General features: G+C 29.6%; 1 protein-coding gene across 3 annotated transcripts in view; it reads left to right on the top strand.

Annotated features, from left to right (window-relative positions):
- tim (timeless) overlaps nt 1-13,593 on the top strand; it is a 170,669-nt gene that overhangs the window by 74,042 nt on the left and 83,034 nt on the right. For all 3 annotated transcript variants that reach the window (XR_012755077.1, XM_075355573.1, XM_075355574.1), the window contains exons 4-6: nt 239-300; nt 2,310-2,493; nt 11,882-12,043. Coding sequence is in view for 2 of the 3 variants with exons in the window: in XM_075355573.1 (XP_075211688.1) it covers nt 239-300; nt 2,310-2,493; nt 11,882-12,043 (408 nt within the window). In the remaining variant the exon portion in view is untranslated. The remainder of the gene's footprint in view (nt 1-238; nt 301-2,309; nt 2,494-11,881; nt 12,044-13,593) is intronic.

Here is a 13,593-nt window from a genome sequence, read left to right as displayed (position 1 = left end):
TGTTAACTTGTTTACTTTTTCATTGTTATAATTTTTAAAAATGTATTGGTTTTGAAATACAATTTTGTATTGTATGTAAATATAATTATGCCTTCAGATATTACTTTATTTACTTTTGTATTACTTTAATTATTTTACTGTATTTGATGATTATAATGATTACTATTTTGTCATTTGATAATAATTAGTTGTTTTTTATATAAATATTTGTTGCTTTACTTTAATCAATTTTTTTCAGGATCTCTTACCTTTACTGTGGAGTGTGAAGAATGACAACAGAATTATTGATGTTATTGTGAGGTTAGTAAAAATATCTGTATTGTCTACTTTTTTTAATATGTTGATGAATTCTGAAACAGATACATAGATTTGTATTTACTAATAAGCCAACACCTTTTTATACATTATTAAGATGTTTATATTTGCGTAATAAAGTGTATAATGAAAAAAATACACTATCTTATATGTTATATTCATTATGTATATGTAGTATTTATCAAGTTAATGTATGGAAAAAAAATTCTACCACAGTGTGTATATTCCATGTGCAAATAAAAATCTTGTTATTCAGATTTATTCTTTTATTTGTAATTTTATCAACTATAAATTAACGATATAATATAATTTTATGATTTTAATTTTGAAGGGTAATTTAAGTTTTACAGTGTCTGTTGGAATTTGGGTTAGCCCCTTTCATTTGCAGGAACACAATGTAATATTGTTTATGACAATTACATCTCCTGTCGGGTGATAATATCTTATAATTCTCTTTTTCACAACTATTATTCTCTCTTTCTTTTTGCTTGTGTTGTATTTTTTTAAATTTATTTTCTCATAGGAGTAGTAAATACAGTTTCTTGTTGATATAAGCAACTATCATTTCTACTAAAACTACTGCCCCTGACGTTCAGGAGCCCTCTGTGTATTATATTAATATAAAATTAAGATTTTTAGACTTCCTTTTCTCACATGAGATTTCATAAAATTGTAGAATACACCTCAACTATTTATTATGTAATAGTTCAAGAGTAAAATTAAAAATTAAGGAACAAAATCCTTTTTTTGAAAAAAACATCAGCTGTCAATTTTTTTTCTATAATTTAAGTGTGCATAAATGTTTTAATTTTCAGATGAGGTGAAAATCTACTATAAATTAATTTCTTTTTACTATTTACAAAAAAAAATAATACAATAGGAAAAGTTTAATTAAAAATAAGAATATTAAGCAATATTCAATTATTTTTTTTTATTTAAATATAAACATAAAAATTATTCATAATTAAGTATTTAATCAATGAATAATAACAATAATTCTTGTAAAATTATTTTTTAAATTTCAACTTTTTAACCAGACTAAAAACAACTGCTATCAATTTATGAATTTGTAATTTGGCTGACTTAAAAAAAATGAAATTTAAAGAATAATTAGATTTTTTTATTTAAATTTTTTAAGATGTTTGAACATCAAGTATCAAAAACCATGATACTTAAAAAGTTTTAAGTTTTTTTTTTCCATGGATCAACTGATGGATGTATTTGATATTCTGGATACCTTGTGTAGTTTTTTGTTTTATTGCAGCTTTGTACGCAGTTACATCGTTTGTTGTAACGAGTATAATATGTTGAGTAGCTTATTTATAAAATTAATTTTAAACTCTTGTTAGTTTTTTTTCTTTATGTTTAATACTTTTACAGAAAGTACTTTTTGTTTATCTTAGCTTCATCAAAACATGTTTTTATTACATTTAATTAAAATTACTGAGGTGTATGTTAATTAGCTCAGACACTGTAACTTATTACATTTCTGGATTACCAGGTTAGGATGTGCTGGAACTCATTAGTGGAATGTGGGATTGCCTCAGTTTCCTCTGTATTACTGAGTGCAAAGACTGTAAATGTATAAAAATGTTATGGTTACTATATAATGATATTACTACTGAATGTGAGGAAAGTTTCAGTGTAAGCTAGAATAGCTGTTTTTTCTCTTTAACTTATAAAGGTACATTTATATAAAATATAATTAAACTTTCCTAATTTTTGGTTACAAAAAATATTATTTTTCATACAACCAGCATTTTTTTGTCAATCCCTATATTTTAAATAATAATGAAAATAAATTTTCTGACGTTTGTTTTACTTTAATTTTTCATAACATTTTGTTTATTGTATGATTAAAATTAAAATAATTTTATTATGAATATTTTTTTTTTATTTGTCATTTTATCATGTTTGACTGTATTCTTAGATCAAGACACTGAATTGTATTTATTTTATTGACAGTAATTCTACATATATTTATTTGTTTGCAGAATTCTTGGAAATTTGACTATTCCAATAGAATGTTTGCTTGACATAGATAGCTTACTGAAATCTGACACTGGTCGCACTATTATTTACGAGTTAAACTGGCTATTAACATCGTGTAAGGAGGCTTTCCTTGATCCTCGTTCAACTCGTGCTATTTTAAACTACATGAAACTTATACTTGATAAAGTAAGAATATTACTTGATTTTCCTTTTTTTTTCATCTTATAAATAATAGATTTAAATAGTTAGTTATGTTTAATGTTATTTTTAAATTTTTATTAAATTACTGTTGCCGAAATAAAACTAAGAATTGTGTACCAGGAATTTTTTAATGAGTAACTTAATTCATTTTTTGATGAGTTTTGGGTCCCTTTTTACTAAACATTTCTTACTCTACAAACCAGCTTTAATGGAAACTACAATCTGATGTAAAAATTTGAAAAAGAAAGTTAAAGAAATGCTCATAATAATTATGGCTGCATTGCATAGCTGTTGCAATGCAATTGCATTGCATGCTCAAATTCACTCTCCTTATTGTAATTGGAGAATAATCCAGTTGTCAAATATATTTTAGCAAAATAAAAACTGAAAGTTTTTTTAAGCTTAACTGTCATTACATCTATGTTTAACCTTTTCATAGAAGACTTGCAGCCAGCACAATTCTGTATAGTAACAAAAACACCATTTTTCAATGAGTTTGCTGTGTATTGATACACCTTATGTTTAATATATATTTATACATACAGTAGCATGCAAATTAATCTGAACACAATTTGTATTTAATAGAAAATAATTTTATTTAGGAAAAACCATACTTGTACAATTTGTAAATATCAAGTAATTATTATGCCCACCTTTATTTTTAATCACTTCATGTACACAATTTGGCAACAATTCAACAAGTGTAGTGTACATTTTTTTGATTCTTCATCATGAAACCATACCTATATTATTGCTTTAATGAGGTCAGATTTATGGTACAGTTCATTTTTGTGAGTTTTTTTTATTATTGCCTAAAAATTTTCAATTCGGTTTAAGTCTGGGGAATTGTCCGACCACAGAAGCACTTTAATAATTCATTCTTCAAAATGTTTTTCCACTTATTCCATTTTTTGCAGTATGGCATGGCACCAGATCTTGCTGGAACACTCTGCTGCCTTGTAGGAATTTGTTTTGAAGTTTTGTCACAACCCTTTTCTTCGGAATCTTGATCACTTTTCTACATACTGGAAGTAATGAACAAGGGCTTTCAAATTTGAAACGATCCCAAAACATTTTTTCTGGGGATGTTTAACTGACTGTTGAATATGAATGGTAATATATTTTCATTTGGTGCTTTTCTAACATATGGAACTCATTGGAAAACATAACATTTTTCCGTCTTCTTTGGCCCAGTTAGCATGTGCTTTGGCTCACAAGAGCCTTTTTTTTTGCACATTGTTTTTAAAGGGTGTTTTTTAGCTGGCCAAGATGCTTCATCCAACTGCAAGAAGTTGACATCTAACAATTGTCACTTTTAAATCTATTCCACTGGCTCTAATTCTCAATTTAAGTCCACAGAAGATAATTTTGGATCAAGTCTACTTTTTTTCTCTAATAACCAATCCTGTGTTGGAATAGTTTTTTTTTATGGTCACATTTGCCTTTCCTTTGAGGTGAAAAGTAACCAGTTTCTTTAAATTGTTTCAAAATAACATTCATTCATTATTCCTAGTTCAACACTACACTCGGAAGTTATTTGTCGTTGCGTCATACTGGTATGCTTAGAGAAACAATTCTCAAATGCTTTCTTGGAGTTATGACCATTGTTTTATATTCAAGACACACAGAACAAAAAATATGAAAATATGATTTGTAATAAAAAAATGAAATAACATCCATAAATCACTATTTATTACATGAAAATTGCTAAATAACGAAAGAATAGTAACCTCACATTACACAGATGACTGCACATGTGTGGTCAAGCTGTGTAGCTACATCAGAGAAATAAACAAAAAATTCCATTTCTTTGGAATTATTTCTTTACTATTGTATGTATATATTAAATGACATTTAAACCACCAAAACACAGTAAATAGATAAGTTAAAATTACCCTATTAATTTCAAGAATCGATTTTTGCAGGATTCTGCATCTTCAGTTTGTATTTAATTTATAATTCCATTAAAATAAACTGTTTTTATAATTTGTTAATTTTGAATTTGTGAAAATGTTATTGTATTATAAATTTGTGAGGTTATTGTGGAGGAATATGTAAATTCTGCTGTCCAGTACTGGAATGCAGAAATATTTAAAATGTATTTTCCTTTGTTTATATATATTTAAAACAGAAACACTGGAGGCGTTTGATATATAGGCATGGCAGAGATTGAAGAAGATAAAATGGACCGAGTGAATAAAAAAGAAGTAATGAGAAAAGCATGTGTGAATGAAAGTTAAACCAGAATAAGTAAAAATAGGAAGCTAGTTAGATGGGACATATTGTGAGATAAGAAGGATTGATTAAAGCAATGATAAAAGGATAGGCAGAAAGTGAAAAAGGAGGCTGGAAAAGATTAAGTATAGAGAATATCTAAAAGGAAAATGGTAGTTATCAAGAAGTTTAGCTGAAGTAGAAAAGAATGAGGCATGGTACAAGGGACCTGCCTCACGGCAGATAACCACACAGTATATTATCATGTGATAATATATGATTTCTCTCTCAATCAATCATGAGCCCTTACCGACGGTGAAGGGGCTTGAGTACTCAGTGATACAGAGTAGCTGGGTCGAAGGTGCCACCATATCAGAGAGGTATCTGTTGAGAGCCAGATTAAGGAATGATTCTTGAAAGAGGACATCAGCTCTTTCAGTAGTTGTTAAGGGCGTAGGTCAGGAGGACTTTAATGGCCATATCAACATCACTTAATCTTCTGAGTACAGCACATCTGAATGCAATGTTAAACTACAGATGCTTTTTTTTCCAGGAAAGTGTAACTCTGCATTTTCATAACAAAGATAGAGGTGCCTTCCTTGGTAAAATATTCTGGAGGTAAACTAGTCTCCCATTCAGATCTCCGGGTGGGGACTACTAAGGAAGGAGTCACCAGAAAATTAAAAAATAACATTCTATGAGTTGGAGCATGGAATGTTAGAAGTCTAAAAAAGGTTGGTAGGTGAGAAAATTTAAAGAGGGAAATGGATAGATTCAATGTAGATGTAGTAGGAATTAGCGAGGTTCGGTGAGAAGAGGAAGATGACTTTTGGTCAGGTGATTATAGAATAATTAACACAGCTTCAAATAAAGGGCAGGCAGGAGTAGGTTTCGTAAGAACAAGAAGATAGGGAAGAGAGTAGTAGAGTATTTCAAAATGCATAGGACAGAATCATTGTAATAAGGATAAAATCAAAACCTAAACCAGCAACGATTGTTAATGTCTGTATGCCCCAAGTGCCCAGATGATGATGATGATGAGGTAGAGTGTGTATTCGAAGAAATTGACGAAGCAATTAAACACATACAAGGGGATGAAAATTTAGTAACAGTTGGGAGATTGGAATGCAAGTGTTGGAAAAGACAAGGAAGGAAATATTGTAGGTGAATATGGTCTGGGCAAAAGTCATGAAAGAAGGGACTGACTTATAGAGTTTTGCACAAAGTATAATTTAGTAATTGCCAACACCCAGTTTAAAAATAATAATAGAAGAATATACACATGGAAAAAGCTAGGTGATACTACAAAGTATCAGATAGATTATGTCATGGTTAAGCAAAGATTTAGAAATCAACTTGTTGACTGTAAAGCTTACCCTTGAGCAGACATTGATAGTGACCATAATTTAATTTAGTGATAATGAAATGCAGATTGGGGGGTTTAAAAACTGAAGAAAAGGTGTCAATGAATCGGTGGAATTTAGAGAAGCTTGAGGAAGAGGAGGAAAGAAGATTTTTGAGGATCGCAAGAGGTCTGAGTAAAAAAGATAAGGTAGAAAATATAAAAGAAGAATGGGAGAATGTTTAAAAAGGAAATTCTTAAATCAACAGAAGTGAACTTGGGCAGACAAAAAGAACTGGTAGAAAACTTTGGTTATCAGAGGATATATTGCAGCTGATGGATGAATGTAGAAAATATAAGAATGCTAGTGATGAAGAAAGTAAAAGGACTATCAACAGTTAAGAAGTAATATAAACAGGAAATGAAAACTAGCAAAAGAAGAGTGGATTAAAGAAAAGTGTTCAGAAGTGGAAAGAGAAATAATCATTGCTTAAATAGATGGAACATACAGGAAAGAAGGAAAATTTTGTGGTACATAAATTAAAATCTTATAATGTGTTAAAGATTGTACACCGATTTATAATATGAAAGGAAAGGTTGGTACTTGGGTGGAATATATTGAAGAGTTATATGGAGGAAATGAATTAGAAAATGGTGTTATAGATTAAGAAGAGGAATTCGAAGAGGATGAAAGGGGAGAAACCGTACTGAGATCTGAATTTAAGAGAGCACTAAAAGACTTAAATGAAAGAAAGGCTCCTGGAATAGATGGAAACCCTGGGGAATTACAGCGTAGTGCAGGTGAGGAAGCGATAGATAAACTGGTGTGTAATATTTACTAAAAAAGGGGAATTTCCATCAGACTTCAAAAATAGTGTTATAGTCATGATACCAAAAAAGCAGGATTAGTAAATGTGAAGAATACAGAACAATTAGTTTAACTACTCTTGCATCAAAAATCTAACTAGAATTCTCTATAAAAGAATTGAGAGGAGAGTGGAAGAAGCAATTTTCAAGGAGAAGACCAATTTGGTTTCAGGAAAATTATAGGGACAAGGGAAGCAATTTTAGTGCACAGATTAATAGTAGAAGGAAGATTAAAGAAAAAAACTAACATACTTGGCATTTATATGTCTAGAAAATGCATTCAATAACGTAGACTGGAATAAAATGTTTAGCATTTTAAAAAAAGTTAAAGTACGGAGGTAGGAGAACAATTTCTAGCATTTGCAGGAACCAAACAGCAACAGTAATAATGGAAGAACGTAAGAAAGAAGCCGTAATAAAAAAGGGAGAACAACATGGATGTTCCCCCTATCCCTGTTACTTTTATTTCTTTACATAGAACTAGCAGTTAATGATGTTAAAGAACAATTTAGATCCAGAGTAACAGTACAAGGTGAAAAGATAAAGATGCTACAATTTTCTGATGATGTAGTAATTCTAGCTGAGAATAAAAAAGATTTAGAAGAAACAATGAACGGCATGGATGAAATCCTATTCAAGAACTATTGTATGAAAAAAAACAAGAACAGATCAAAAGTAATGAAATGTAGTAGAAATAATGTAGATGGACCATTGAATATAGAAATAGGAAGAGAAACAATTACGGAAGTAGAAAAATTTTGTTACTTGGGAAGTAGTATTACTGATGATGGACAAAGCAGGAGCGATATAAAATGCCAAATAGCACAGGCAAAATGAGCCTTCAGTCAGAAATATAATTTGTTTACATCAAAAATTAATTTAAATGTCAGGAAAACACTTTTTAAAGTATATGTTTGGAGCGTAGCTTTATATGGAAATGATAATTGGAGTACCTTAGAATAAAAGATTAGAAGCTTTTGAAATGTGGTGCTACAGGAAAATGTTAAAAATCAGATGGGTGGATAAAGTGACAAATGAAGAGGTGTTGTAGCAAATCGATGAAGAAAGAAGCATTTGGAAAAATATAGTTAAAAGAAGAGACAGACTTCTAAGCCACATATTAAGGAACCCTGGAGTAGTCGATTTAACATTGGAGGGACAGGTAAAAGGGAAAAATTGTGCAGGCAGGCAACGTTTGGAATATGTAAAACAAATTGATAGGAATGTAGGGTATAGAGGATATACCGAAATGAAACAACTGGCACTAGATAGGGAATTTTGGAGAGCTGCATCAAATGACTGAAGGCCAAAAATAAATATATGATGTATGTTTATACAAAGGTTATTTTTTTCAAGGTCCGATCGGTCACGAAATTAAAACCGCAGTGAAAATAAAAAATATTTTATTTGTAACAAGTATTTACATAGATACGCTATTTCTCTACATAGTCGCCACTCCGATCTAGACATTTGTCGTAGCGTGGTACCAACTTTCCAATACCCTCTTCATAGAACGGAGCCGCCATGTTTCTACGCTGGTCTGCAGCTCGATGTCTGTGCCAAAATGTTGTCCTCCTAGCCAGCGTTTCATGTGACCAAAGAGGTGAAAATCGGATGGAGGAGCCAAGTCCGGGCTGTATGGTGGGTGATCGAACACTTCCCAAGTGTTTTGTGATGGTCGGACAGCATCTTGGGAAGCCATCTCGCACACAGTTTCCGGTACTGAAGTCTCTCACTCACAATGGTGTAGAGAGCTGACCTTGAAATTTCAGGAAACGAATCACTCAATACAGAAATTGTGAACTGACGATTTTCTCGAATTGCCTCATCCACTCGCTCAACGGTTGACACTCGCTTCCTTCCCTGACCGTCTGCATCATGAAAATCTGTACGTCCTGCACCATTGTCGCACTTTGCTGTCACTCATTGAAGTTTCACCGTACACATTACTTATTCGTCGATGAATTTCAGCTGCATTACACCCCTCAGCCTGAAGAAATCGTATTACCGCATGCACTTCACTCTTGGCGGGAGATGCTATTGTTGTAGACATGTTTACGTTCTAGCTGCTTGTTCAGAACTGAACGAAGTGACGCTGCGTGATTGAAGGCCATACTAGAGACGCTGCGCAACACATATGCGCAAAGGTTCATCCGATTTTTGCGCGGGTTTTTATTTCACGACCGATCGGACCTTGAAAAAAATAACCCTCGTATATATTTTATATATATTATTTAGTAATGTATTAATATATTTTTGTAAAATCTGTGTATTAAGTTGGTAACCTATATGATTGTATTGAGTTTTATTACTTCCTCACAGATTAAATTTGAATCTGTTAAACTTTCATTCATTATTAATGAATGTTAAATTATATGTAGGAAAAAAATTAGTATCCTTATCATAATTTTTTTTTTCTCCACTTAAAGGATAAGTTTGATCAAGTTGTTTTGGTATCAATCTTTCTCTAAGACAGTTAACATTTTATCATTGATCGAATCCAAAAAAAGTCATTTTTCTGCTCTGTTCCTGGTACATGTTGGCTCTGCTATGAATTATTTATGAAGAAAAATCATTTTTATTGTATAGATATAATTAATTTTTGTTTTATTTATTAACTAATTTTTATACATTTTAATTTTTAAGTAAATTTCATTTCTACTTCTTGAATTTAATCTCTCCATCTCCTTCTAACATTTGTGATTTATTAAGATGTTTTCATCTGATTATTTTTACCTGCAATTCACAATGTTTTTTCCATGTTTGTCCTCAAATCTTGCATCCTTAATTTAACATACTTCTTGACATTGCCTATTGATGAAATTTTCCAGTTACTAAGGTTGGGTGACAATAAAATATTCCCCATTACTTTTGTAAACATCCCCCCCATATGGGGGTAAATTAAGGGTGTGGGTGTAAAAAATTGCAAAATTTGCAAAACGACTGTCCCGGGTTTCAATATATGATGTTATCTTTTGAAATCCAAATTAAATTACTAATTAAACTCATGCAATGTATGATAATAATTTGATTCAAGTATGAATAAAAAGTATAAAGCAAGTTTTTAAAATTTTTTTGTTATTAATTCATTTTAAACAAATTTATGTTTATGGATTAAAAGTTACTTAGTAAAGAGGATTTTAAGTCTCTGTGAGACATTACTGAGAATTTATAATATTTTATCCATTGTACATAATATTTGCATTTTAATGATTACTATGAAGCATAAAACTTCGATTATAATAAGCACTTATATATATGTTATAAAAATCAAAAGTAAAGGTAATGTTATCTTGTTCATTTTTAAAACTATACCATATTTTAAGGTACAATGATTAAATAATTAATATTTTCATTCAATATTTTCATATGCTTTTTTAATCTTCTTCTTATCTTCTTTTTGCTATCCTTGATAGGCATTAAACCTGTATCAACTTTAAGTAGAGATCATAACCACTTCTTCAGCGGTTTCCCCGGACTTCTCTTTCCTCTTGGTTTATAATTAATCACTTGCTTAACCCATCTTATCATTATCCAATCTAGATATATGCTGAAGCCAATTCTCCGTATAATCCGCAATTCATTCATTAAAACAATATTATCCAATTCTCTTTTAATGTCATTGTTCTTAAATTGGTCCCATCCCGAACAACCTTTTACCGATCTAAGAAATCATATCTTTGCTGCCTGAGCTTTTGACTTAGTCCTCATGCGATCAACCCGCATCTCACTTCAAAACATTATCAGAGAGACAACCATTATTTTATGTAACCTCAGCATTCTAGCTACTGTTAACTTTATAATGAAGGAATCTTCTTATTGTCCCACACATATTTTGAAAACTCTGAATTTTATTATCTACATCTATGTGTGATCTAAATCTGACATTGCATTCTAAATATTTAAAATGTGAAACATGTTCAGTCAGTTTGTTTTCCAAAATTATTTTTGATCTTATTAGATCCTTGCCCCAGAAGGCCTATAACCTTTGTTTTATTCATTGATATTTCAAAATTATATTGACTACATTTGTTATTCAATTTGTATAAAGATCTCTGTAAAGCTTCTTCTGAGGGCTGTGTAATAAACTGATTGTCTACAAAGATTAATTTATCTAAAGCAGTTGATCTTGGACTGAGCGTTATACCATAATAAACATTACTTTTCCATTGTCTCACAACATTGTCAATGCAAATATTAAAAAGTGTAGATGATAAACTATATCCTTTCTTATACCTATCATAGTATTTATTAGTCCACTACTGTTAAAGCCATCATTTTTTACAATTTTTGTTTTAATATATAGACCTTTAATTACTTTTATTAGATACAGCAGATAACCTCTTTTTATCATAATTTCCCAGAGCTTCACAATCAAAAGCTTTTTTATAGTTGACAAATACAATCTGTGATTCCAAATGAAACTCCCTCCTCTTTTCAATAACTTGTTTAAATATAGTTACATTATCGATACATTATAGTTACCTCTATGAAATTAATTTTGTTCCTCTTGCAATAACATCCCTGAAAACCATTTCATGCTTTATTAATCAACATAGTAATATGTAATAAGACTTTTTAAGAAAGTAATTTGAAATGATATGCTTTTTCTAAATATATGGAAATGCGTTTCAAGATCTTTCTGAAGTTATTCATTTTATTGTCCTTAGTGATCAGCATCTTTATCAGTAGTGTTGCTCAGAAGTTACATAAAAGTCTACAGTGAAAAAGGTGAAAGTATACTTCCATGTATTTAGAAAGTTAGTCATTTTTTTCCTTTATTGTAAGAATTAAAAGTTATCTTTCCATTAAATTGAAGATAATATTGTAGATTTTTCTCTCATATAATATTTATATTCTTTAAATATAAAAAAATAAAATTTACTTATTTTCTGTTTAATGTTTATCTATTTTACTGTTAATGTATTATTTCAATATTTTGGCAAATAGGAAGAATTCTTGACAGCTGAAGAATGTGAGGGAATCAACAATTGTCTTTTGCTTTTAAGAAATATATTGCATATTCCAGAAGTTCGTGGTGGAGTACCTGGAAATGGAGTTTCACATCAGAATCAGATTGTCTGGAATGTTTTCACTCAAAACATGGATAAAGTATGTGTTGTGTCATGGATACGACCTTGTTTTATTAATACTATTGTCCTTTTTTTTTAATAGTTTGAAATATAATGGTACTCTATATTTTGTTATATAATATTGAGTAACCAATATTATATAATATTGTCTATTAACTGATTTATTCACTAATCTTGATATTAATTGCACTTAACTTTTTAGTTTTTGATAATTTACTTCAATGCAATTACATTATTTCTGTATTTTTACAAAATTGTGTATACTTTATTGTTTTTCTCACATATATATGCTATTGACATAATTTTCAATGTTGATTATTTATCTATGAATCTCTGTAACAGTTTTGTTTTTACTGAAAATGTTAATATTATTGTTAAAAATTTGGTGCTGTTGATAATAAAATTGACATCTTTAGAAATAAATTTTTATGTCTTTAAAAGAAAATATCTTAAGTGTTATAGATTATTTTTTGATTGGATATTCTTTTATTATTATTATTATTTTATTTAACTTGCTAACAAACACCTATGTTTATTAATTTTACCAGTTTATTGTCTACTTAAATTATTAGCAGTAATATTGTACCATCAGTTACCATCTTACATCAGTTACATCTTAGTACCATCAGTACTAAGAAACTAATACTTTTGACAACTGTCAAAAGTAGTTTATTAGTACAATTAGTTTATTAGTACAATAAAGCTTTTCATATTCATTGACCCATCAAAATAGACTTATTTTGATAAGGTAGATTTTGTATTACAGATAGTACATATTATTAATAACACGTGATTCTGATTTAAAGAACAATAAGTTTGAAAAAAATTAACTCATTGTATAAATATTTGTTAGGATATTTCATTGTGGTTGGGCAGCAGTTATCATTTTCAAAATCTTAATTCAAATTTTTCCATGCCATACAGTAAAATTTTTATGTTTTTGCATCATAGTGTAAAACTTTTTTCTATAAAAAAAGAGAGAAGAGTAAACTCGTTCCCTCATATATAGTACCACATGTCAGTAATGCCTTTAATGGGGACTGTAAATGGAGGGTTATGAGTAAGAAACATCTCTTAAAAAAAATCAAAAATCAGTTATTAAAAACTAATAGTAAAATTGATGACTTAGTTATATAAAAATAAAGGTTCTGTATAGAACGCAGAAATTCATTGATCATCATGAACCTATGATTGTTAAAAGCACCTACTAAAGAAGTTGCTGTTAGCTCAGAAAAGTTCTTTTGGAAAAACAGTTTAGATATAACTACAAAATGTGTTATTTTCATTTTAATAATTTTAAAATCGTTTTTAAGCAGAGAATCCTATTATTAGAAATCGTTTAGTTTTCTTCTTTCCCTTTTATATCACAAATTATTTGTAAATGAATCGTTTGATAAATTATGGGTATAATTTATAAAAGATGTAACTGCATTACCATAAGGGTTTTTTTAGTTTTAATATTCTACTCGCAATTTGTTGTGATATAAACAGTTAGATCTAACTTGGCAGCTTTTGTTGTTATGACAGTGATTAGCATAACAACAAAGTTGCCTGTGTCTTCTGTATTTA

The sequence above is a fragment of the Lycorma delicatula genome, chromosome 2 (assembly GCF_047948215.1).
Source record: "Lycorma delicatula isolate Av1 chromosome 2, ASM4794821v1, whole genome shotgun sequence".
Classification (NCBI taxonomy): Eukaryota; Metazoa; Arthropoda; class Insecta; order Hemiptera; family Fulgoridae; genus Lycorma; species Lycorma delicatula.
This window is presented reverse-complemented; position numbering and strand designations above follow the sequence as displayed.